Below are 26,209 nucleotides of genomic sequence, written 5' to 3'. Positions count from 1 at the left end.
AAATCTAGTCAAGAAGAAAAGTAAAGCTGACAAAAGGTTCAGAGAGCTAGGTAATGTTAGAGATCTAGAAGATTATAAGGCTAATAGGAAGGAGTTTAAGGAGGAAATTAGGAGAGCCAGAAGGGGCCATGAGAAGGCCTTGGCGGGCAGGATTAAGGAAAACACCAAGGCATTCTACAAGTATGTGAAGAGCAAGAGGATATGATGTGAAAGAATAGGACCTATCAAGTGTGACAGTGGAAAAGTGTGTATGGAACCAGAGGAAATAGCAGAGGTACTTAATGAATACCTTACTTCAGTATTCACTATGGAAAAGAATCTTGGCGATTATAGGGATGACTTGCAGTGGACTGAAAAGCTTGAGCATGTAGATACTAAGAAAGAGGATGTGCTGGAGCTTTTGGAAATCATTAAGTTGGATAAGTCGCTGGGACCGGATGAGATGTACCCCAGGCTACTGTGGGAGGCCAGAGAGGAGATTGCTGAGCCTCTGGCTATGATCTTTGCATCATCAATGGGGACAGGAGAGATTCCTGAGGATTGGAGGGTTGCAGATGTTGTTCCTTTATTCAGGAAAGGAAGTAGAGATAGCCCAGGAAATTATAGGCCAGTGAGTCTTACTTCAGTGGTTGCTAAGTTGTTGGAGAAGAACCTGAGAGGCAGGATTTATGAACATTTGGAGAGGCATAATATGATTAGGAATCGTCAGCATGGCTTTGTCAAGGGCAGGTCATGCCTTACGAGCCTGAATGAATTTTTTGAGGATGTGACTAAACACATTGATGAAGGAAGAGCAGTAGATGTAGTGTATATAGATTTGAGAAAGGAATTTGATAAGGTACCCCATGCAAGGCTAATTGAGAAAGTAGGGAGGCATGGGATCCAAGGGAACATTGCTTTGTGGATCCAGAACTGGCTTGCCCACAGAAGGCAGTGGTTGTAGACGGGTCATTATCTGCATGAAGGTCAGTGACCAGTGGTGTGCCTCAGGGATCTGTTCTGGGACCCATAATCTTCATGATTTTTATAAATGACCTGGATGAGGAAGTGGAGGGATGGGTTAGTAAGTTTGCTGATGACACAAAAGTTGGAGGTGTTGTGGATAGTGTGGAGGGCTGTCAGAGGTTACAGCGGGACATCGATAGGATGCAAAACTGGGAGTTCAACCCAGATAAGTGTGAAGTGGTTTATTTTGGTAGGTCAAATACGATGGCTGAATATAGTACTAATGGTGAGACTCTTGGCAGTGTGGAAGATCAGAAGGATCTTGGGGTCTGAGTCCATAGGATGCTTAAAGCAGCTGCGCAGGTTGACTCTGTGGTTAAGGCGGCATATAGTGCATTGGCCTTCATCAATCGTGGAATTGAATTTAGGAGCCGAGAGGTAATGTTACAGCTATATAGGACCCTGGTCAGACCCCACTTGGGAGTACTGTGCTCAGTTCTGGTCGCCTCACTACAGGAAGGATGTGGAAGCCATAGAAAAGGTACAGAGGAGATTTACAAGGATGTTGCCTGAATTGGGGAGCATGCCTTATGAAAACTGCTTGAGTGAACTCAGCCTTTTGTCCTTGGAGCGACGGAGGATGAGAGTTGACCTGATAGAGTTGTATAAAATGATGAGAGGCTTTGATCATGTGGATAGTCAGAGGCTTTTTCCCGAGGGGTGAAATGGTTGCCACAAGAGGACATAGTTTTAAGGTGCTGGGGAGTAGGTACAGAGGAGATGTCAGGGGTAAGTGTTTTTTTTTTTTACTCAGAGTGGTGAGTGTGTGGAATGGGCTGCTGGCAATGGTGGTGGAGGCGGATAAGATAGGGTCTTTTAAGAGACTTTTGGATAGGTACATGGAGCTTAGAAAAATAGAGGGCTATGGGTAAGCCTAGTAATTTCTAAGGTACGGACATGTTCGGCACAACTTTGTGGGCCAAAGGGCCTGTATTGTGCTGTAGGTTTTCTATGTTTCTTCTTGGGCACTGGAAGGATTGCTGCCTTTTGAAGCAGTGGGAACCTCAGAACACAGCAGAGGTCAAATACATCCTTGAACACTCCAACCAGCTGGTCACACGGGTTTTCAGTACCCTGCCAGTTACACCATCGGGGCCTGGTGATCTGTGAGGATTCACCCTCCTGAAGGATGTTCAGACATAGACCTCTAAGACAGAGATCACAGGGTCATTGGGATGTTATGGGTGTAGTGTAGCGCATTTGCAGGGAGAACTGGGTCATTATCACCGACAATATGATGCCAAGCCCAAGTGACACAACAAAATAACCCACCAGCACAACTGAGAAGATTCCCAGTAAGCTGCCAACCACAGCTGATGACTCTGTGGAAACAACAGCAGTACAACAATACAGATGCTTGACCACACAACCTACATCCTTATAACTTTTCACCTTATTCTACCTGCACTGCACTTTCTCTGTAGCTGTTGCACTTTATTCTGCATTGTTATTGTTTTACTTTGTACTACCTCAAAAAATTGTTGCAATTATTTGATCTGTGTGAACAATATGCAAGACAAGGTTTTCACTGTATCTTAGTACATGTGACAATTAAAGCCACATATTCCAATGCACTGAGGTAAAATGAAAAAAACTATTTTGCACGCTAATATTTAATCACATTAGTACATCGTGCTAGTACAAGGTAATACAATAACAGAATACACAATAAAGTGCTACTGTTACAGAGAAAGTTCAGTGCAGGAAGACAATAAGGTGCAAGGTGACATCCAAGAATATCAACAAAAACAGAAATCAACTACAATCGCACGGTCATCATTATTTTACCCTCACTGGCCTTCGGCAGGGTATTTTTGGAGAACAAGATGCTCTACATCATCTCCCGGACCCTCATCTCTCATCTACAGGCCCTGGTCCTTAGCCTGGTGCTGCCATAGCAACCAATCCCGACCACCTTCCCGACGGAGCCGCAACTCACCAGACTCCTCGTCCTTTTTGTCAAACTTCTTCAACATCTTTCCGAGCCCCGGTGTTAAACTCTCTGCCGAGATAAGTGGCTGCAAGATATTTTCCCCGACTCCCCGTAAGTCCACTGCTCCGTCTTCCGGTGACTGCACTTTTACTTCCTGCCAGCCAGTCACACCGACACGTCACTGATCACGCGCTCTCTCACACTGCGCATGCTCAGCACTTGGGGCACACGGAGACAGGATTCGCAATTTGCGAAAGCGTGTTGCTGCTGGATCCAGAGTCTGCGCATGCGTTGGAATCCCAGACTCGTGTGCAGTCTGGTCTTAATTCTGAGCATGCGCCAACTGCACAAGTGGGAATTTGTAGTTTCAGAAGTAAAAAGTTCAAAAAGATTATTTATCAGTAAATATATGTCACAATATACAATCCTGAGATTTATTTTCCTGCGGGCATGCTTAGTAAATCTATGGACTAGTAAGGATCAATGAAAGATCAACCAGCGTGCAGAAGACAAATTATTCCTAAAGAAAAACTCCAAGAACAGTTGTGGTACCTAGTTTGCTAGGTTTTAAAATACCATAGGGTTCAACAGGAATTGTTTTTGCATAAGACTGTACATACTGGGTGTGTGATGAAAAAAGCACAACAGTGCCTCTTTCACCTTAGACGGCTGAAGAAGTTCAGCGTGAGTCCCCAAATCCTTGTACTTCCTACAGGGGCACCATCGAGAGCATCCTGACCGGCTGTGTCATTGCCCGGTACGGGAACTGTACTACCCTCAATCACAGGGCGCTGCAGAGAGTGGTGTGGACAGCCTAGTGCTTCTGTGGATGTGAACTTCCCACTACTCAGGATATTTACAGCAGCAGCATTAAAAAGGGCCCAGAGGATCATCTGGGACTACAGCCACCCCAACCACAAACTGTTCAGCTGCTACCATCTGGCAAATAGTACCTCAGCATTAAGGCCAGGACCAACAGTCTCCGGGACAACTTCTTTCACCAGGCCATCGCATTTATCAATACACACTGATCTGACTGCATATCTGACTGTACATGCATTATACAAAACAATTGTGTATACAATCTTATGTTTGGGCAATGTCCTCCCATATTTCCCTGCCTTATCACTTGTACATTGCGACAGAGACACAACAGAAAGAATTTTACTTCCTTGGATGTAAGGAATAAAATAAATACAAATGCAAAGACTCTGCACCTTACAGTCTAATACCAGGAAAAGTTCAAGCACAAAATGCTGGAAGAACTCAGCAGGTCAGGCAGCATCTGCAGAGGGATTTTCCCTCCATAGGTGCTGCCTGACCTGCTGAGTTCCTCCAGCATAGTTTTAACTCATGCATTTATTTATTGATTGATTGATCAACTGATACAGCATGGTTACAGGCCCTTCTAGCCCAATGAGCTCGAGCTCACGCTGCCCAATTACACCCTTGTGACAAATTAACTATTAACCCTAACTCTCCTTGGAATCTGGGAAGTAACCGGAGCACCTGGATGAAACCCACACAGTCACGGGGAGAATGTACAAACTCCTTATAGACAGCCGTGGGATTGCGTGTGTTGATCCAGATTTCCAACATCTTCAGTATCAGGAAAAGTTGAAAAGTGGGATAAATGTGGCCATTAATGAGAGAGAGAAAAAAAACCAAAGAAAAAAAAGGCCATGCTAGAACTTCGAAACATCGAAGAGTTTCTGTAAACCTAGAAGAAACTAAAAAGGCTAAAAATACCCAGCAGACCAGACAGTCTGTGGAGAGAGAAAATCTGCATTAATGTACAGGTGACGGCCATAAAACAGAGCTGGCTAATTCAGAGACAGTTGGGAAAGCTAGAGACACAACAGACTGTAGATACTGGAATCCAGGTTCAACAATCTGCTTGAGAAACTCATCTGTGAGGGGCAATTGAATTAAAACATAGAACATAGAGGATAATACAGGAACAGGCCCTTTTGCACACAATATTGTGTCAAATCAGCTAAAAAGCAAATCTAAAGCACCCAAACACATCTCTCCTACCCACACAATGTCCATATCTCTCCATCTTCCTCATATTCATGTGCCTATCTAAATATCTCTTAAAAGCCTCTAATGTATTTGTCTCTATCACCCTATCAGGCAGTATTCCAGGCATCCACCACCCTCGGAGTAAAAATCTTACCCCTCACATCCTCTTTGAACATGCCCCTCTCTCCTTCAATGCACGTCCTCTGGTATTAGACATTTCAACCCTGAGAAACCCTCTGTCCACTCTATCTATGCCTCTCATAATCTTATAAACCTCCATCTGATCTCCCGCCAGCCTCCAATGCTCCAGAGAAAACAACCTAAGTTTATCCAGTCTCTAAACCAGGCAGCATCCTGGTAAAGCTCGTCTGCACCCTCTCCAATGCTTCACCATCCTTCCTATAGTTGGGTGACCAGAACTGTATATAATGCTCCAGATGTGGCCAAACCAGAACAGTTGACATTTCAGGTCAAAGCTCTGCATCAGGACCTCTCAACCTGCTGAGTTCCTTTAGCACATTGCTTGTAGCCAATAGGAAAGATAATTGTGTCTTTCACATTTTAACAAATTTGCTTTCTATTTTTTCCTCTCTCTAGCTTCCTTCATTCACAGAGTAATTGTTCCACTCCAAATGCATTGCTTGACTTGTCAACCATAACAGACATTCCACCCTAACCCCTTTGGGACTTCTGAACACCTGGATAACAGAGTATCAGACTTTTAATCTACTTTCTTTCTTTCGGAATATTCATCTCCCATTTTACCACACATTACCATTCATTTCTCGAAGAGCAGTCGATTTAAACTTTTCTTAACATTACTACAGCAAAGTGACCTGGGTTCAGTTCCACCACTGTCTGTAAGAGTTTTCTACATTCTCCCTGTGACCATGTGATTTCCTCCGGGTGCTCTAGTTTCCTCCAAAGATGGATGGGTTAGTGGGTTAATGGGTCACTAATGTGCAAAAGGCAACAAACTGTGCAAATACAAGGGAGAAAGAAACAATAATAATAACAATTACTAAATAAGCAATAAATATCAAGAACATGAGATGAAAAGACCTTGGAAGTGAGTCCATTAGTTGTGGGAACATTTCAGTGATGGGGCAGGTGAAGCTGAGTGAAGTTATCCCCTCTGGTTCAAGAGCCTGATGGTTGAGAGGTAATAACTGTTCCTGAACCTGGTGGTGTGGGTCCTGAGGCTCCTGTACCACCTTTCTGATGGCAGCTGTGAGAAGAGAGCATGTCCTGTGTGAGTGGGGATGATAGATGCTGCTTTCCCACAACAGTGCTCCGTGTAGGTGTGATCAATGCTGCAGAGAGCTTTACGAGTGACGGACTGGGCTTTTATGTTCAAGGGTATTGGTGTTCCCATGCCAGGCCGTGATGCAACCAGTTAGTATACTCAAATGGGATAGACATGATGAGTAGATGGACTTCATCTATACTGCAAAATTTTTTTTTCTTAGATTTGACATGACAACTGCAAATATACAGCAGAACTCTGAACTAATATCCTGTTGTATGTTCCAGATGAGGCAACACTTCATCTGTGAATCTGCTGGGGCCGCCTGTTGTGTCTGGTGCGCTGGATGCAGCCTCTCCTGCAAATTGGGGGACCTGCTTCATCAAGCACCTCTACTCCATCCACCAGAAGCGGGACTTCTTGGTGGCCGAACATCTGAATTTCGATTCCCATTCCCGTTCCGACATGTCGGTCCACGCCTTTCTCCTGTGCCAAGATCAGGCCACCGTCAGGGTGGAGGAGCAACATCTTATATTCTGTCTGGGTAGCCTTCAATCTGAAGACATGAATATTGATTTCTCCTTCCGATTAAAAAAAAAATTCCCTCCCCCTCTCCTCTTCTAATACCCACTCCGGCCTCTTACCTCTTCTCACCTTCCTATCACCTGATGCCCCTCCTCTTTCCCTTTCTCCTATGGTCCACTCTCCCTCCTATCAGATTCCTTCCTCTCCAACCCTTTATCTTTCCCACCCGCCTGACTTCACCTATCACCTTCTAGCTACCCTCCTTCCCCTCCCCCCAACTTTTTATTCTGGTTAATTCTCCCTTCCTTTCCAGTCCTGTAGAAGGATTTCGACCCAAAACATTGACAATTTGTTCATCTCCATAGATGCTGCCTGACCTGCTGAGTTCCTCCAGCACTTTGTGTGTGTGTGTGTGTGTGTGTGTGTGTGTTGCTTTGGATTTCCAACATTTGCAGACTTTCTCATGCTTATGTTCTTTTATTCATATAAAATTCTTTCAAGATCTTATTACAGTTAGAGGCAATGTACATGAGTTTGGACAATGACCAGAATCAGGTTTACTATCCCTGACATATGTCATGACATTTGTTTTGTGGCAGCAGTATATTGCAAGACATAAAAAATTACTACAGGATACAAACAGAAATCAAATATATGAATAGTGCAAAAGAGGAATTGTGAGGTAATGTTCATGAGTTCATGAAACATTTGGAAATCTGATGGCGAAGGGGAAGAAGCTGTTCCTAAGTCTGATTTAGCAATTTAACTCTGTTTAGCTGAGCACCTTTTACTTAGTGTGACCCTCATGGAGGCCATCTAGCAGTTTGAAACTGGTGACTATACCTGTCATCTGACAGGACGTCGGAGTAAGTTTGTTCCCTGTGATCAATCTGCTGATAGTTGACTGCAAATATGCAATACAAACAGGTTTTTAAGTATTGTATATAACAGCATGAATTGCGCACTGTTTTGAGTGCTTAAAATGAGCCTAATGACCTACTTTTGTTCTTTGGTATCATACAAAATTCTTGGAATTACCTGACACCAGAAAATGATGTTTGATCACCCTGTGTCTGCGTAATTTCTTACCTTTAGAACCTGACAACTATGAAATTGGTACATTCAGCGAATAAAGACTGGGTTATTTCGGTGCTTTGCACATATTGTCCTCCAGGTTTAGTCACATTACAATACACAAAAGAAAGTACTTAACTCACTCTACAATGTTTTGTACCATCTGGGTACAATTAATTCCTAACCCAATACCCATTTCTGTGCCTATTGAAACAGGAACAACTAGCGAGTATCTGGGTGAGATTCCTTCCTGTAGCGCAGCTGTTAGTGTGACACTATTGCAGCTCAGGCCGTCAGGGTTCGGAGCTCAATCCCAGCATCCTCTGTAAGGAGTCTCTGTACATCCTCCCCGTGGAATGCCTGGGTTTCCCCTGAGGGCTCTGATTTCCTCCCACAGTCCAAAAGACATACCTGGTGGGTTAAATGGTCATTGTAAGTAAAGTTGGGGTTAAATTTACTTTTTTATTGAGATACAGTGTGGAATAGGCCCTTCTGGCCTTTCAAGCCATGTCTCCTTAACAACCCCCGATTTAACCCTTGATTTAAATCTTTTTAAAAAATTATTTATTTATTGATTGATTGATTGATTGATTAAGATACGGCTGAAGAGGCCAGAAGAGCCTATCCCGTGCTATATCTCAAAGTTTAAAGAAGAATAAAACTTCTTACAACTTTTTAAAACTTGCCCAACTCACTTGTTTGGAACGGAAAATTGATCTAGGGTCTTTCTTGTCCAATTCAGTAGTGAATTCACCTCTTACACCTCTACGAAAGAATTAGTGCTCTTGAAAAATTAAAGCAGCAAACAGAATCATTGAGTCCACAGACTGAATACATTTCTATCAATTTCTTCAGTGTAATTCCTTAGATAACTCAGCCACTCAGTCTCTGCCAAGAATCAGTTCATTAGTTTTCACTTCAATGGAATATTAAGCCCATTGTACCCAGAGTCTGTAAAGAGTCTCTCTGTTGTACACCATTTAGAAACAGATGGTTATCAGCAAATTAAAAAAAACTAAGGCAATGTGTCAAGCCTGCAGGATTCTTAGTTCCAATCTGCTGATTACTCACCATGGTCGTGGTCGTGGTCGTCACTGAAAAACATTTTTGTTGTCTGACAGGACTTTGGGAGTATGCTTGCTCCCTGCGATCAACTTCTCGGCAGCTGACGTTGCTTTCGTGTGCAGAAACAGCAGCACTTTGACCCCTAGGTGGTAATGTCAGTTCAGCAATACAGGTGTGGGAGGAAGGAGTTACGGAAAACCGACAGTTGAGGTAATCTTGTTAAAAGGGCATTGCTTCATCTAGTTAGTGGGGCCCACTCTCACACCAGATTGTACTCACTCCAGAACTATGACTAAAGTTGTGACAAGATCTTAAGAGAAATGGAGTTTACAGCACAGAAGCAGACAGTTTGGCCAGCCTGTCACTCATCAAGGTAAAGGAATGGATGAATATTCAAAGTTCAGAACTTATTATCAACAAATGCTCATGTTACCCAACACTATATTATCTAATCATGTTATCTAATACTATATTGAGATTCATTTTCTTGCAGGCATTTGCAGGAAAATAAAGAAATACTATAGAACTTACGAGAAACTACATAGAGTGATAAACAACCTATGTGGGAAAAAAAGAAAAAAAATGCAAATAAAAAATAATACTGGGAGCATGAGTTGTGAAGGGTCCTTGAAAAATTGAGTCACAAAGTGCTGCAGGAACCTAGCAAGTCAGACAGCATCTGTGGAGATGAATAAGCAGTCAACATTTTGGATTGAGAACCTTCAGTCCTGATGAAAGATCTCAGCCCGAAACGCTGACTGTTTATTCCTTTTGTTAGGTGCTGCCTGACCTGCTGAGTTCCTCCGGCACTTTGGATGCATAACTCTAGATTTCCAGCTTCTGCAGAATCTCTTGAAAGTGAGTCTGTAGATTCTGGAGTCAGTTCAGAGTTCTGGTGAGTGAAGTTATCTGTGCTGCTTCAGGAACCTGAAACAATCTATTTATATAACATATGTAATGTAGTTCTAGTTATTATGTTCTTTATTTTATTGGGTTTTATTGTGCTGAGCACCTCTACATGAAGCAGCATCCATCATCAAAGACTCCCACCACCCAGACAATGCTGTCTTTTCACCCCTGCCATCAGGAAGAAGGTACAAGAGCCTCAAATCTCTACCACCAGTTCAACGACAGCTATTATCCCTCAACCATCAAGCTCTTGAACCAGAGGAGATCATTTCACTTGCCGCATCACCAAACTGTTCCACAACCAATGGACTCACTTTCAAGGACTCTTCATCTCATGTTTTCGATATTTATTGTTTACTTATTTATTTTTTCTTTCTATATTTTCATATTTTGTTGTCTGCACTTTGGTTGTTTGTCCACTCTGTTGGGTGCGGTCTTTCATTGATTCTATTACGTTTCTTGGATTTGCTGAGTATACCCCCAAGAAAATAAATCTCAGGGTTGTATATGATGACATAAATGTATTTCTATAACAAACTCACTTTGAACTTTTGAACGTTAGCTTTTTTTGAGCTGCATCAGATCTGGAGTAACAATTACTTTGTTCTCCTCTACTCTTGTGTACTGAGAATTACTCTGAACAATTTTGAAACTTGAATAATTGTTTCTGAATATGGCTGTGTAGGCCCTAAGGCTTCTGTACCTCCTGTCCAATGGTAGTAGCGAGAAGAGAACAAGGCCTGGATGGAGGGGGTCTATGATGATGGATGCTGCTTTCTTGTGGCAGTGCTCTATGTAAATATGTTTAATGGTGGGAAGGGCTTTGTCTGCGATGTACTCGGCTGAATCCATCACCTCCTGTAGACTTCTCCGACCCAGGGCATTGGTGTTTCCACAGCAGCATTGAGTCATTATTGCCAAGAACTTGAGACTGAGCCTGAGTGACACAACAAGGTAACCCACCAGCATGTCTGAGAAGGTTCCCAAAGGTTCCAAGCAGGGAATGAAGAAAGAGAAATCACTGTGTCAAAGAAAGGGAAACATAGTGTCCAAGACACAAGAGATTCCGCAGCTAATCCGGAGTAACACACTCTCTTCTTCTTCTTCCTGGAAGGAAGAACTTACAGGTCTGCAGAGAAAGCAAGGAGAAGTAAGATTTTCAAAGAGCCAGTATAGAGATGATGGGCTGAATAGTCAACTTCAGACCTCCAAGATCCAGTAGGTTCCATGAAAAATCAAGTCATTTTCCAATCTGTGTCGTTAGCTCTGCATTGGCTACAGCTTTTGCTCCCATCCTTTTTGCCCTGGTGAGGTCAGTAAGGACACTGAGGGGGGTGGCGGGCACATTCAGCGGCAAGTAGAACCTCATAAACACAAGCAATTCTGCAGATGCTGGAAATCTTGAGCAAGCACATTCAAAATGCCGGAGGATCTCAACAGGTCAGGCAGGTGCTCTGCATAGATTCTGCCTGGCCTGCTGAGTATCTTCAGCATGTTATACAAGTAGAATCTCTTGTCTTTGCTGTTTCTCCTGGATGAAAACACATTTCTCTTCTCTGGTTAAAGAGGTAGGAAAGGAATTGTTCGCCTTGGTCAATAAATTGCCTAATTAAAGGATTGACACCTTGCTGGGTCTCCATGTTTGACTGGAGAGGGCTAGCGAGAACATTTGATTATCATTGCTGATGATAAGCAAATGCTCTCCACACCTCGTTGGGTGGGAGGTTCTTGAGGATTCAGTCAGTTGTCTCCTTGTTCTCCCTGAAGGCTTCTTACCTGTGCTTAGCTGCCACGGTGAAAAAGAGCTTGTTTTGCTTTTGTTACCGCGCTGTTGTTGTTGCTGCCGAGCATGGTGGGCATGCGATGTTGGCACAAGAAATTCTGCAGATGCTGGAAATGGAAAGCAACACACACAAAATGCTGGAGGAACTCAACAGGTCAGGCAGCATCTGTGGAAATAAACAAACAGTTGATGTTTCAAGTTGAGACACTTCTTCAGGACTTGCTGTGTTGGCGCTGGAATGTGTGGAGTCACTTGTGGGCTGCCTCCCAGCACATCCTTAGTTGTGTTGGATGTTTCTGCAAACAACACATGTCTCTGTATATTTTGAGGTCATCATCAACATTTTGTGCCATGTCCAAGAACATTTGATTATCGCTGCTGATAATAAGGAAATGATAAGCAATATGACGTGGGTGATCATGGACTTTCCATGGCTGTGATTTTTTTTTACAGAAGTGGTTTGCCATTTCCCTGTTCTGGGCAGTACCTTTACAAGACAGTTGTCTTCTCCATGTGTGTGTGTGTGTGTGTGTGTGTGTGTGTGTGTGTATGGAGAAAAAGTCCTTGCTTCGTTGTTCTTTCAGTTTTTAATCTTTATTTTCTGTGCCACCCAGCAACCCCTGATTTAACCCTGGCCTAATCACGGGACAATTTACAATAACCAATTAACCTACCAACCAGTACGCTGCTTGACTGTGGGAGGAAACCAGAGCACCCGGAGGAAACCCATGCAGTTACAGGGAGAATGTACAAGCTCCTTACAGACAGCGGCTTGGTGTTGCTTATTGTGCTCTGTGTTGTTCTGCCAAGCACTGTGAGCGCTGGAGAAAGTGGCGATAAGCACACCCTTTCAGGTGGTCCCCAACCACCAGCCTGCGGACCGGTACCGGGCTGCAAAGCATGTGCTACCGGGCCGCGAGGAAACGATATGAGTCAGCTGCACCTTTCCTCATTCCCTGTCACACACTGTTGAACTTGAACATAGAGTTGCCAACTGTCCCGTGTTTGCCGGGACATCCTGTATATTGGGATAAATTGGTTTGTCCCGTATTTCCCCCACTAAGGTAGAGCGTTCCTATGAAAACGTTCGTGCTGAAATGTAGCAAAGCGCAGAAGCAATTACCATTAATTTATTACTTGATATGGGAAAAATTTTTGAGTGTTCCCAGACCCAAAAAATAACCTACCAGATCATTCCAAATAACACATAAAACCTAAAATAACACTAACATATAGTAAAAGCAGGAATGATATGATAAATACACAGCCTGTATAAAGTAGAAATAATGTATGTACAGTGTAGTTGGGAAGATTAAGTCAAAACCGGTTTGTGGAAAAAAATCAGCACGTACGCGCATGCGCACACAGGTGCCCGCGCAAGGCTTCATGGTCATGGTAGTCTTTCCTGGGGTAAAGTGTCCCGGGATTTGACTGCTACTTTTGTCCCTTATTTGGGAGTGAGAAAGCTGGCAACCCTAACTGCAGAAGACATGTTGAGGTGAGTTTAACCCTACTTGAACACCCCCCCACCCGGTCGACCAGTCCGCAAGAATATTGTCAATATTAAACTGGTCCACAGTGCAAAGAAGGTTGGGGACCCCTGCCTTAGGTGTTTCCTGTCTTTATTTCAACTTTCCAGCGTCTGCAATTTTTTGGGTTTTTTTTTGAGCTCCCATATTTACTTTTGTTCAGGAGAGATTGAACTGAGCATTTAAGACTATAAGACCATGAGGCATAGGAGCATAATTAGGCCATTTGGCCCATTAAACCTTCTCCCCCATTTCATCATGACTGATCCATTTTCGCTCTCAACTCCAATCTCTCGCCTCCTCCCCTTATACCTTCATCCCCTGACCAATTAAGAATCTATCAACTTCTGTCTCAAATATACCCGATGACTTGGCCTCCATAGCCATCTGTGGCAACAAATTCCACAGGTTCACCATTCTCTGACTAAAGAAATTCCTCCTCATCACTCGTCATATGAGGAGTCATCAAACACTCCTCATATCACAAGCCTTTCAATCCCAGAATCATTTTTGTGAACCTCCTTTGAGCTCCCTCTAATGTCAACACATTTTTTTAGATAAGGGGCCCAAAACTGCTCACAATACTCCAAGTGAGGCCTCACCAGTGCTTTATAAAGCCTCAACATTACATCCTTGCTTTTATATTCTAGTCCTCTGGAAATGAATGCTAACATTGCATTTGCCTTCCTCACTACCGACTCCTGCAAATTAACCTTTGGGGAATCCTGCAGGAGGAGTCCCAATTTGTGGGAGGATTCCTTTCTCCGCAAAGAAAACTCCTTACTAGAGCAATGACAGCCAAGGTGAGTTTTCCCATTTTCTCCAAAGTTGCCATTTTTGAGATCTTTGATTGAGAGTTGTATGCTCAAAGAAGTAAAATGGGATAATTTTAGTTATTGGCCAGGCCATTGTAACCCAGCAGGGAGGTTGTATTGGGGATACATTTTGCATTTTGCATTTTGAGTCTCTCCGCGGTTCTAATTGCCATACTGTGTGAAGGGTGGGGTGGCACTGGAGCTGATGCAGAGAAGAATTGATAGAACATTGCAGCACAGTACAGGCCCTTCGGCCCACAATGCTGTGTCAATATTTTAACCTACTCCGAGATCAATCCAACCCTTCTCTCCCTCATAGCTCCCCATTTTCCTTTAATCCATGTGCCTAACTAAGAAATGCCCCTAATGTATCTGCCTCTACCATCACCTCAGCAGTGCATTCCATGCACTTACCACTCTCTGTATAAACCTCTGACATGCCCCCTATACTTTCTCCCAATCACCTTAAAATTGTGCGCCCTTGTATTAGCCATTTCTACCTTGGGATAAAGTCTCTGGCTGACACTCTGTGCCCCTTATTACATTATGAAAAACCCTAACAAAAGTGAAGAAGCATTTAATGTTAAAATAAACTAGGTTAGCAGCAGGTAAGAAGGTGTTGGAAACCACTTTTTTTTAATAATACCTTTTAAAGAAATTATACTTTTTAACAGACTCAAGTATTTTTCACACTCACTAACAAAAAGTGGTATAGCTGCTAAACTAACGGTTTATCACAGTTTTTAAAGATGAAGCCACACTCAGGTTGGAGGAACAACACCTTATATTCCGTCTGGGTAGCCTCCAACCTGATGGCATGAACATCGACTTCTCTAACTTCCGCTAATGCCCCACCTCCCCCTCGTACCCCATCCGTTATTTATTTATATACACACATTCTTTCTCTCACTCTTCTTTTTCTCCCTCTGTCCCTCTGACTATACCCCTTACCCATCCTCTGGGTTCCCCCCCCTCCCCCTTTTCCTTCTCCCTGGGCCTCCTGTCCCATGATCCTCTCATATCCCTTTTGCCAATCACCTGTCCAGCTCTTGGCTCCATCCCTCCCCCTCCTGTCTTCTCCTATCATTTTGGATCTCTCCCTCCCCCTCCCACTTTCAAATCTCTTACTAGCTCTTCCTTCAGTTAGTCCTGATGAAGGGCCTCGTCCCGAAACGTCGACTGTACCTCTTCCTAGAGATGCTGCCTGGCCTGCTGCGTTCACCAGCAACTTTGATGTGTGTTGCTGGTGTTACGTAACCGGCAACAATGAATATTAATCGAGACAGGTTTTATGAAAACAACCAAACATTTATTAAACACATATAAACGATAAGGGAAAAAAAAACAAAGGAAAACTTTAACCGGAGGTTTAATAGGTACGCAGCTGTTCATCAACTCCACTTGGCTCTGGTTCTTAAAGCGTTAAATGTGAAAACAGTTCTTAAAGCGATACAGTCAGATATAGTTCTTAAAGAGATAACTTCGATAGTCCAACAGTTTTACACATTCAATTGGGAGAGACTTCTCTGGAGAAAGATTTCTTCACCGACGCACCTTTACTGCTGGTTCCGTCCACAGGATTCCCGATGCCGAAAATAAACAGTTTAAGTCAACTGACCTTAAATTCCTTTAGAGAGAGAGAGAGCCTTTTTGCATGAACTCATTGCCCTTTTGCAAGAGTTATCTTAATGCAGGTTCTCTTCAACGAAGACTCAATAAGGTCAATACTTTATTAAACTACTAAACGATACCAACTTCTCTCGATCCTTCACTTCGATGAGTTCTTCACTCTCCCTTCAAAACTGTCGGAATTGAGTGAATTGGCACTTCCAGCCACAAATTTCCAGTCCAAGTAATATGGAATCTTTCAACAGAACGTACAACCGTTTTAAAAATGAAACTGCGTCACAAAAACAAATACAACAGAAACGGAGACACAGCATGTTCTACCTGGAAATCTACAAACTCAAAAACTAACTGCATCACCTGGGCCGACCCTTATATAGTCACGGGGCACATGTCATCACGTGACCTCACATCGGCGGAAAAATCACATCAGGTGACCTCCAAAAGACCATTACATCACTCTCACAAAAAAAACAAATCTCCATGAGCATGTAACACTGGTTTATCACCTTTCTCATTTTTCATTGGCTAAGTATTAGCACAATACCCACGTGATGTAACTGTTTTAATTATGTAGCCTATTAACCAGTTTATCACTAAGGAATTTTCTTTTTCTTATCTATAAAAGTGATAGATTTTTCAGAAGCACCATCTTTATTCCTTTGTCTTCCACCCCTTAGCATTAACCCTCCCATCAGCATTGCCTCCCGGCTCTTTACTTAGTTTGCTTAGCATTTGTATGTTTGTTTGTACTCTAAAATAAACTGAAATCTTGAAATTAAGACTGCTCGCCATTCTTTGCCTCCCAGAAGGATCAGAAATTAAACAGAGATCCAACAAAGGGATTAATTAACCGCATAACTAATATCTTTCCCTCCTTCCTAGGCTGTTCTTTCCTTCCGAGGTCCTGTCATTGACTAGAGGGGATTGTGCAATTAAATTGCAGTCACGAACACTGACATTTACCTCATTTCACAGCAGGATTTCCATCTTTTGCCACTGGTTGAATGCCCATGTTGGCGCAGTCTTTCATTGATTCTGTTATGGTTATTACTCTATTATGGAATTATTGAGTAGGTCCGATAGAAAATTAATCTCGGTAGAGTTACTAGGACTTGATGTTTCAATCCCTATGGTAAGTCGGCACTCTCGATGTTGGCAGTGGGTTTGAAGTGGTGACAAGGAGGGAGGGTAGGTACGTCATTGGGGTCGTCAGGTGGGCACCCTCCTTCTTTGACGTTTCGTTGATAAGCCCACGTCGTCTCCAAAGGGCTCAACGGTGCTACCTGGCGTCCCAGATACACCCCCCTCAGTTCTGTACCCTCCTGTCTTCATCTTGCAGCCCAGTTGTTGTCTTTCCTTTTAATCCAAATCCAGTTGCTGCTTCCTTCTGCTGCATTTGACAAGGACTTGATTGCTTGTTGGAGGGAGTGACCCCTCACCCCCATCTTCTTCAATAGACTGGTCGTAGATGTAGCAACGAATCCCCTGCATCCCACTTCTACAGGGAATATCTTGGTCTTCCAGCCATTTTGGGCAGCTTCAGTTGCCAGTTCAGAGTAGTTGGTCTTTTTCCTCTCATAAGCTTCTTCGATACCATCTTCCCATGGTACTGTCAATTCCACAACATATGCCAGCTTGGCTGCTGTGGACCACAGGACCATGTCTGGCCGGAGTGTTGTAGCTGCAATGTCTGGGGGAAACACAAGCTTTTTTTCCAAGTCTACGTCCATTTTCCAATCCCAAGCAACCTGCAGAATGCTTACATCTTTTGATGTTATATGGTGATATATATGTACTTTGATAATAAATTTACTTTGAACTTTGATTTAATGGTGAGGAGTGTCTCCCCTCAGCTGTGCTTCTTCTCAGCAAACGTATATTTCATTTGGAGCTTGGGGAGACTTGGTATAGCTTATTGTAATCTACATTTTTTATGTATTGCAATGTACTGCTGTCACAAAACAATCAATTTCACAAAGTACTGTATGCCAGAGATGTTAAAACCGATTTTGATTCTGATTCAGACTTTTCTTCAACCTTTTTCTTCTAATTGTAGGGTTCATGAATTCTACCAGGGTGGTGTAATAAATGTTGGTTTGCTATGTTGTGTTGGGTTTGCTACGGGGTATGAACATGGAGTAGCATGGCATGTTGGAAGCAAGCGGACACGCGGGCTGTCCCTAGCACTCCCTCAGACTGTGTTGGTCATTGATGCCAACGAAGCTTTTAACTCTACCTCCATCCTTTTAGCATCACGGACATTTGGAATTGGAAAGGTCAGGTATGGCCTGAATCGGGGTGGCGGGGCCCAGGCCCGAGAGCGTATCGAAGCGGCAGTGCCTGGGTCCGAGAGCAAAGAACAACCTGAGGCTTGACCGATTTAGGCACCCAGCCAGATTGAAAAGATCAGGGCGTCGGGACCAGTGGCAGGGGACGAGCCGGTGCTCAGCTTGTTATTCCATGAGGTTTATTCGTCTCTGCGCTGAACTGAGGCTGTAGCCTGCAACTAACGATCTCTTGAACAGGCTACAGTGATGACCGGTTTTGTAGCAGTGGCCTCACTTCGTGAACTTCAGTTGTTTATTGTTTGCACGATTTTTTTGTCTGCACATTGGGTGTTTGATGGTCTTTTTTAATGTGTTCTATTGGGTTTCTTTGTTTTGTGGCTGCCTGTAAGGAGACAAATCTCAAGGTTGTATATAGTATACATACTTTGATGATAAACACACTTTGACTTTGACTTGCCCAGTGAACCAGTTTGCAAAGTTCTACAGGAATACGGCGGACAACATTTTGATTGGTTGCATCACAGCCTGGTGTGGAGGCTCTCAGGCATAGGATCGAAAGAGGCTGCAGAGGATTGTCGTCTCAGCCGATTCCATCTTGGGCACAACACTTCCCACCATTGAGGACATCTTCAAGAAGTGGTGACCTGGCCATCTGGACAATACCCTCTTCTTGTTACCACCATCACCAGCTGAAGCCACTCTGTCAATGATTCTGGAACTGCTACTTCCCCCACTTACCCCATCCGTTATTTATTTATTTACACACATTCTTTTTCTCCCTCTGTCCCTCTGACTATACCCCTTGCCCATCCTCTGGGCTTCCCCCCCCCCACTGCTTTTCCTTCTCCCTGGGCCTCCTGTCCCATGATCCTCTCACATCCCTTTTGCCAATCACCTGTCCAGCTCTTGGCTCCATCCCTCCCCCTCCTGTCTTCTCCTATCATTTCGGATCTCCCCCTCCCCCTCCCACTTTCAAATCTCTTACTAGCTCTTCTTTCAGTTAGTCCTGACGAAGGGTCTCGGCCCGAAACGTCGACTGTACCTCTTCCTAGAGATGCTGCCTGGCCTGCTGTGTTCACCAGCAACTTTTATGTGTGTTGCTTGAAATTCCAGCATCTGCAGATTTCCTTGTGTTTACTTCCTCCACCATCAGCTTTCTGAACAGTGTCTGAAGATGATGTAGTATGGCATGTTGGAGGCATGGAGACATTTGTGGGCTGCCCCAGCACACCCTCAGACTGTGTTAGTCATTGATGCAAATGACGCATTTAACTCTATGCTGTGGTGTTTTGATGTACATGTGACAACCAAAGCTAATCTCTGAAAAAAAAACACCATCACATTATTTCGGGTGGCGGGAGGAAGTGTAAGGTGCTCTTTTCCTCCGCTAGCCTGCAGGTGACCCTTGGGCAAGATGTAGCCCCCCCCCCACCCCCGATCAGGGTCGCATGGGAGCGGGGGGTGGGTGATCATATGAGCGGGGCGTGCATATCATAAATCTTGGTTACGTGACCACTGATGCCAGGCAGACAATCTCTGAAGAGTATTGATAGTGGTTGGAGTCACCCATCTTGTAAAGACACTGCCCAGGAGAAGGCAATGGCAAAACACTTGTGTAGAAATATTTGCCAAGGTCATGACATGGCACATAATGATGATGTTGATGAAATTATAGTAATTTTTATGTCTTTGCACTGTACTGCTGCTGCAAAACAACAAAATTTAGTCATATAAGACAATGATAATAAACTAGATTCTGCGTCGGTAACGTGCCCAGAGTAAGCAAGACATTACAGGATGCACAGTCCTGCAATGCTGCTATCCAGCCATTAGGGGGCTCCTTTAGTGGTAAACCCCTCCCAGTGGCAGAAGCCAGTTACTGCAAGCTTTACATTCAGAATCAGTTTAATATCACTGGCATATGTCACAAAATTTGTTGCATTTTGCCACAGCGGTACAATGCAATGCATAATAATTAAAAACAGTGAATTACAGTAAATATATACAAATTAAATAAGTTGTGCAAAAAAGTAGTGAGGTAATGTTCATAGTTTCAACATTCATTCATAAATTGGATGACAGAGGAGATGAAGCTGTTTCTGAATCATTGACTGTGTGCCTTCAGGCTCCTGTACTTTCCCCCTGATAGTAGCAATGAGAACAAGACATGACCTGGGTGATGGGGGTCCTTAATGATGGATGCTGCCTTTTTGAAGCATTGCTCCTTGAAGATATCCTGGTTGCTGAGGAGGATGGAGCCCATGATGGAGCTGACTAAGTTTACAGCTTTCTGCAGCTTATTCTGATCCTGTGCAGTAGTTTCCCCCCTACCCCATACTGCCCCATACTGCCCCATACTAACTGGTGATTCAGCCAGTTAGAATGCTCTCCATGATACATCTATAGAAACTTGCAAGTATGTCTTTGGTGACATACCAAATCTCCTCAAACTCCTAATAAAATCTAGCCAATAACTTGCCTCCACAGCCGCCTGTGGCAATGAACTCCACAGATTAACTACTCTCTGGCTAAATTCCTCCTCACCTCTGTTCTAAATGGATGCCCTTCTCTTCTGAGGCCACACCCTCTTTTCCTAGATGACTGAATGTAAGATCCGGGTTCTGATGTAGGGCCACAATCCGAAAAATTGACTGTCCATATCCTGGTGGCGGCCTGATGTTCTGAGCTCTTCCAGCAGATTGTTAGTTGCTTCAGATTCCAATATTGGCATCTCTTCTATCATCAGGTTAATATTTGCTTCATTCCCCACAGATGTTGCTTGATCTGCTGAGGATTCTCGATAACTTCCACTTTTACCACTGCAGCTAACCCACTTCCACCTGGGTCCCACTTACTATACACCTCAGGCCACACTCTGAGCTGGCATCTTTCTAGATGGGGCACTCCCAACTAAGACTTTATAAGTCATTGCTCAGACCACTTTTGGAGTGTTGTGAGCAGTTTTGGGTCCCATATCTGAGAAAGTACAGTACTGTCTTAGGCACCCTAGCTATATATATGTGCTTAACACTTCTGCACAGTATTGTACTTTCTTAGATATGGTCCCAAAACTGCTCACAATACTCCAAATGTGGTAATTTTATGGATTGCAGTGTACTGCTGTTGCAAAAAAACCCACAAATTTTATGACATAGGTAAGTGATGATAAACCTGATTCTAATCTGGGTCTCTATTGTGGACTGAGAGTGGGAAGGGGGCAAGGAGCGGGGAATCATAGTTGGGAAAAGGGGAAGGGAGCGCATCAGAGAGTCAGTCTGTAATGATCAATAATCCAATTATTTGTAATCAAATGACCTTGCCTGATGTCTCAGGGCAGGGCTGTACCCACTTCACCCCCCGACCCCGGGCACTCCTTCTCTGCCACATGTTCCACGCAGCGTTCCACCCTCGCCATTCCCAACATCCTATGCTCCCGCCAGATTTACAAACTCATTCTCCATTCCATGTTGACAAATACAGAACTGTGGAAAAGTCTTAGACACCCTAGCAATAGATGCGTGTCTAAAGACTTTTGCGCGGTATTGTATGTGCAGGTCCAGAGGAGGTTCACAAGAATGAACCCTGGAATGAAAACATTAATGTGTAAAGAGCATTTGATGGCTCTGGACCTGTTCTGGCTGGAGTTTAGAAAAATGAGAGTGGGGGGGGGATTTCTTTGAAACCTACAAAATATTGAAAGGTCTAGGTAGAGTAGACATAGACATGGAGAGGATGCTTCCAATACTGGGAGAGTCTCTAACCTGCGGGCACAGCCTCAGAGTAGAAGGACTTCCCTTTAGAACAGAGATGAGAAGGAATTTCTTTAACCAGAGGGTGGTGAGTTTCCAGAATTCATTGGAAAAGGGCTTGTTTTGTTGCGATATGTTAATTTTCATTTTGTTGTGTTTGGTGTTCTTCTGCTGGGCATTGTGGGTATTCTATGTTGGTGCCGGAATGTGTGGTGACACTTGCAGGCTGCCCCCAGCACACCCTTGGTTGTTAACGCAAACGACACATTATACTGTATTTTTCATTGTACATGTGATAAATAAATCTGAATCAGAAGTCTGAAATATATAGACAAGGCTTCACAAAGAAGTCATTAGGGCCCAAAACACTGGGGACAAATGCGTAAGTCAAGGCCCGAAGGTCAAACCCGCGATCAGCCAGTCCTGGGGTGGTCCAAAGATAGAGGTCCAGTGTCTGTGAATCGGAGAGTCCGGGTTCGTGTCCCGGAGGCTCAGGGTCTGAGAGTCCGGGGTCATGTCCTGGGGTTGGAGCCCTAACTGCGTGCACATGTGGGCAATGTGGGAGTGGTGGGTGGGATGGGATAGAGGCTGTTGTCCTGTTTTGTTTGCTTGTTGCTGCTTTCCCTCTTGCTCGTGTTGGTCTGCTGAACATTGTGGGCACGCTACGTTGGTGCCAGAATGTGTGGCAACACTTGAGGCTGTCCCCAGCACATCCTCAACACAAGTGACACATTCCACTCTATACTTCGGTGTATATGAGACAACTAAATCTGACCTGACTGACCTGCTGAGTTCCTCCAGCGCATTGTGAGTGTTCTTAGCCTTCCGTATTGTTTCAAACTGCCAGCACAGTAAACCATCTCAGAGACTCTATCTTGGGCCCACCATATTGATGTCATCACAAAGAACATAGAACATAGAACATAGAATAGTACAGCACAGTACAGGCTCTTCGGCCCACGAAGTTGTGCCGACCCTAAAACCCTGCCTCCCATATAACCCCCTACCTTAAATTCCTCCATATACCTGTCTAGTAGTCTCTTAAACTTCACGAGTGTATCTGCCTCCACCACCGACTCAGGCAGAGTATTCCACGCACGAACCACTCTCTGAGTAAAAAACCTTCCTCTAATATCCCCCTTGAACTTCCCACCCCTTACCTTAAAGCCATGTCCTCTTGTATTGAGCAGAGGTGCCCTGGGGAAGAGGCGCTGGCTATCCACTCTGTCTTTTCCTCTCATTATCTTGTACACCTCTATCATGTCTCCTCTCATCCTCCTTCTCTCCAAAGAGTAAAGCCCTAGCTCCCTTAATCTCTGATCATAATGCATACTCTCTAAACCAGGCAGCATCCTGGTAAATCTCCTCTGTACCCTTTCCAATGCTTCCACATCCTTCCTATAGTGAGGCGACCAGAACTGGACACAGTACTCCAAGTGTGGCCTAACCAGAGTTTTATAGAGCTGCATCATTACTTTGCGACTCTTAAACTCTATCCCTCGACTTATGAAAGCTAACACCCCACAAGCTTTCTTAACTACCCTATCCACCTGTGAGGCAACTTTCAGGGATCTGTGGACATGTACCCCCAGGTTCCTCTGCTCCTCCACACTACCAAGTATCCTGCCATCTACTTTGTACTCTGCCTTGGAGTTTGTCTTTCCAAAGTGTACCACCTCACATTTCTCTGGGTTGAACTCCATCTGCCACTTCTCAGCCCACTTCTGCATCCTATCAATATTTCTCTGCAATCTTCAACAATCCTCTACACCATCTACAACACCACCAACCTTTGTGTCGTCTGCAAATTTGCCAAACCACTCTTCTATCCCAACATCCAGGTCGTTAATAAAAATCATGAAAAGTAGAGGTCCCAGAACAGATCCTTGTGGGACACCACTAGTCACAATCCTCCAATCTGAATGTACTCCCTCTACCATGACCCTCTGCCTTCTGCAGGCAAGCCAATTCTGAATCCACCTGGCCAAACTTCCCTGAATCCCATGCCTTCTAACTTTCTGAATAAGCCTACCGTGTGGAACTGCAGCAGCTCTTGACCTCACAATCTGTCTCGTTTACTTTACTGTTTACCTGCACTGCACTGCACTTTATTTGCTGTAACACTTCATTCTGCACTCTGTTAGCGTTTTACCTTGTTCTTCCTCAATGCACGGTGTAATGGTCTGATCTGAACGAACAGTATGCAAGACAAGTTTTTCACTGTACGTGACAATAACAAACCAATTCTAATTCCAATTCCAGTACCTTGTTCAGAGTTTGTAGAGATGCCGTGTGTCACTACAGACTCTTACAAGCTTCTACAGATGTACCGTGGACAGCATGCTGTCCAGTTGCATCATTGCCAATACACAGGATAAAAAGGGGCTGCAGAGGGCTGTAGATTCAGCACAGGCAGAACCAAAGAACATCTTCAAGAGGTGGCGAATTAAGGAGGTGGTATCCATCACTAAGGAACCTCACCATCCAGGACATGTACTCTTCTGGTGGACTGGTGTGAAAACAACAACCTAAGTCTGAATGTGGAGAGGACCAAGGGAATGATTGTGGACTTTTGGAAGGTGCAGATAAACCATCCCACTCCGTGCATACATGGCTCCTCCACAGAGAGAGTTAAGTGCACCAAGTTCCTGGGAGTTCCATTAAGGATACGCTCACCAGGTTCCTCAATATCACTTCCCTGAATAAGAAGGCACAGCAGCGCCTCCACTTCCTGAGGAAATTGAGGCACGCGAGGATCCCCTTGCCCCTCCATCATAACTGAATTTTACAGGAGCACCATTGAGAACATCCCGACAAGTTGCATCTCCCCCACCTGGTTTGGGAGCAGCAGAGCATCAGACCAGAAATACCAACAAAGGACTGTGAGAACGGCCGAGAGAATGGTAGGAGTCTCCCTAACATCCATTGGGAAAATTCAACAGGATCACTGCGTATCCAGGGCCCTTGGTATTGTCAAGGATCCCACCCATCCATCCAGCATCCTCTTTGACTTTCTACCATCAGGCATGAGATTCTGATGCAAAAAGACAAGAATGGTCAGGATGGGAAACAGTTTCTTTCCTCAGCTGATTAGGCTTCTGAACTCCCTGCCACATCGCATTCGAAGTGTCACCGAATAATTGATTGTGTACCTTACAATATTTAATTTATGTACTTTGCTTACCTATGAATAATTCATTAGTAGATTTAACTTTCCAAAATTATTGAGTGTTATATGTGTGTTATGTACATAATCTATGTATATAAGCTAACTTATGTATTTATATTTATTGTGTTTTATATATTTGTTCTCAGTTCAAGCTGGTAAAATCTGAGGTTCAGACATAGCCAAGCACACTCATTTCTCAATTGCTAGGAACTTTCAGACTATTCCAGTGGTGTTTAGTATTGTGGCTTTCTGAAGATTTACAGAGATATTACTGTGTAGCCCTAATTGTTTAACGTTATTGTGTAATATCTTTGAGATGATACCAGTTGTAGATATTACTATCGGGACAATATATACCCTGTTCATGATCCAGAGTTTTTCAATTTCCTCTTTTAACTCATCATATTTCTGGTGTTTTTCACTTATTGATTTTAGTAGGTTATGTGTCTTTGAAATGGCTGTATATATTAAGTAAGTTGTTTATGCTGTATTATATCCAGGTGGTTATTACAGAGTGTCCTATCTGTAATGATGGATTGGTCGTAAAATAATTTGTGGAGTTCTGACTCTAAAATTGGATCGACCCTGTATTTTTAGTAGAGTATAGTTTCTTTTGAGTTTGTATTTCAAAGCAAGATTTTGGTGAATAATGTTTGCCACTCGATTGTAATCAGATTGAGTTAAACTGCTGCAGAATCCTGTAATATGTTGGATTGTTTCTAGCTTCTCTTGGCATTTTCTACATTTATCATCTTGAATTTGTTGGACTTTTATTATATATTTTGACTATTTTTTGTGTTAACTACCTGGTCCTATACTGCCACAAGGAACCCTTCCGTTTCTGGGAAGAAGTCTCCAACTCTGAGCCAGGCGTTCAACGCTTCTTTATTGACATCTAGTCTGTTCAAATTGTGAGGATGTCTTCCATGGAGGGCTATGCTCTTCCATCGGTTAACTTTTTCTTCAATAGTGATTTTTCTGGGTTGTGCTCTCATTTACGTTTAGTGGTGTGTACGTCTCATCAGAATTGCATACGCTCAGGTGGAGTGCTGAATCCTGTTTTCGTTGATGAAAACCTTTCCTTAGAATTTGTATCTGACTGTTGTGTAGATTTTTGATGTCCATTATTCCTCTTCCCCCCTTCTGTTCTCGGTAGTGTTCATCTAAGCACATTTAAGTGTAGTGTTCTCTGAAATTTGTGATTTCAGTGCTGATTTTTCCTTTGTAAATCTACCAGATCAGTTTCAGACCAAGATATTATGCCAAAAGAATACGTTGATATGGGTATAGCAAAAGTGTTTATTGCCTTTGTTATACTTTTACTGTTGAGGTCAGTTTGGCAGATTTTCTTAATCCTGAAGTAAATTCTGTCAAAAGAATTTATGATCTATTTGTTTGCTTGTTGATATCCCAGATACTGACATGTTTCATATTTATCCATCAGTTGTGTTGTATCCTGCTGCTC

The 26,209-nt window shown here is 43.6% G+C and overlaps 1 protein-coding gene across 2 annotated transcripts in view; it reads right to left on the bottom strand.

Moving 5' to 3' along the window:
* Window positions 1-9,011, bottom strand: part of copg2 (COPI coat complex subunit gamma 2) — a 107,037-nt gene extending 98,026 nt beyond the window's left edge. Inside the window, exon 1 of one of the 2 annotated variants that reach the window (XM_063068228.1) lies at window positions 8,880-9,011. In XM_063068228.1, coding sequence (XP_062924298.1) covers window positions 8,880-8,913 — 34 coding nt within the window. In that variant the 5' untranslated portion in view covers window positions 8,914-9,011. Of the gene's footprint in view, window positions 1-2,944; window positions 3,098-8,879 lie in introns of those variants that run through there. The other variant, XM_063068227.1, reaches the window with a different exon arrangement.
* Between the last annotated feature and the right edge of the window lie 17,198 nt (window positions 9,012-26,209).

This window comes from Mobula hypostoma, chromosome 15, assembly GCF_963921235.1.
Source record: "Mobula hypostoma chromosome 15, sMobHyp1.1, whole genome shotgun sequence".
NCBI classification, from domain to species: Eukaryota; Metazoa; Chordata; class Chondrichthyes; order Myliobatiformes; family Myliobatidae; genus Mobula; species Mobula hypostoma.
Note: the sequence above shows the minus strand (reverse complement) of the source record. Positions and strands in the feature narration are given on the sequence as shown.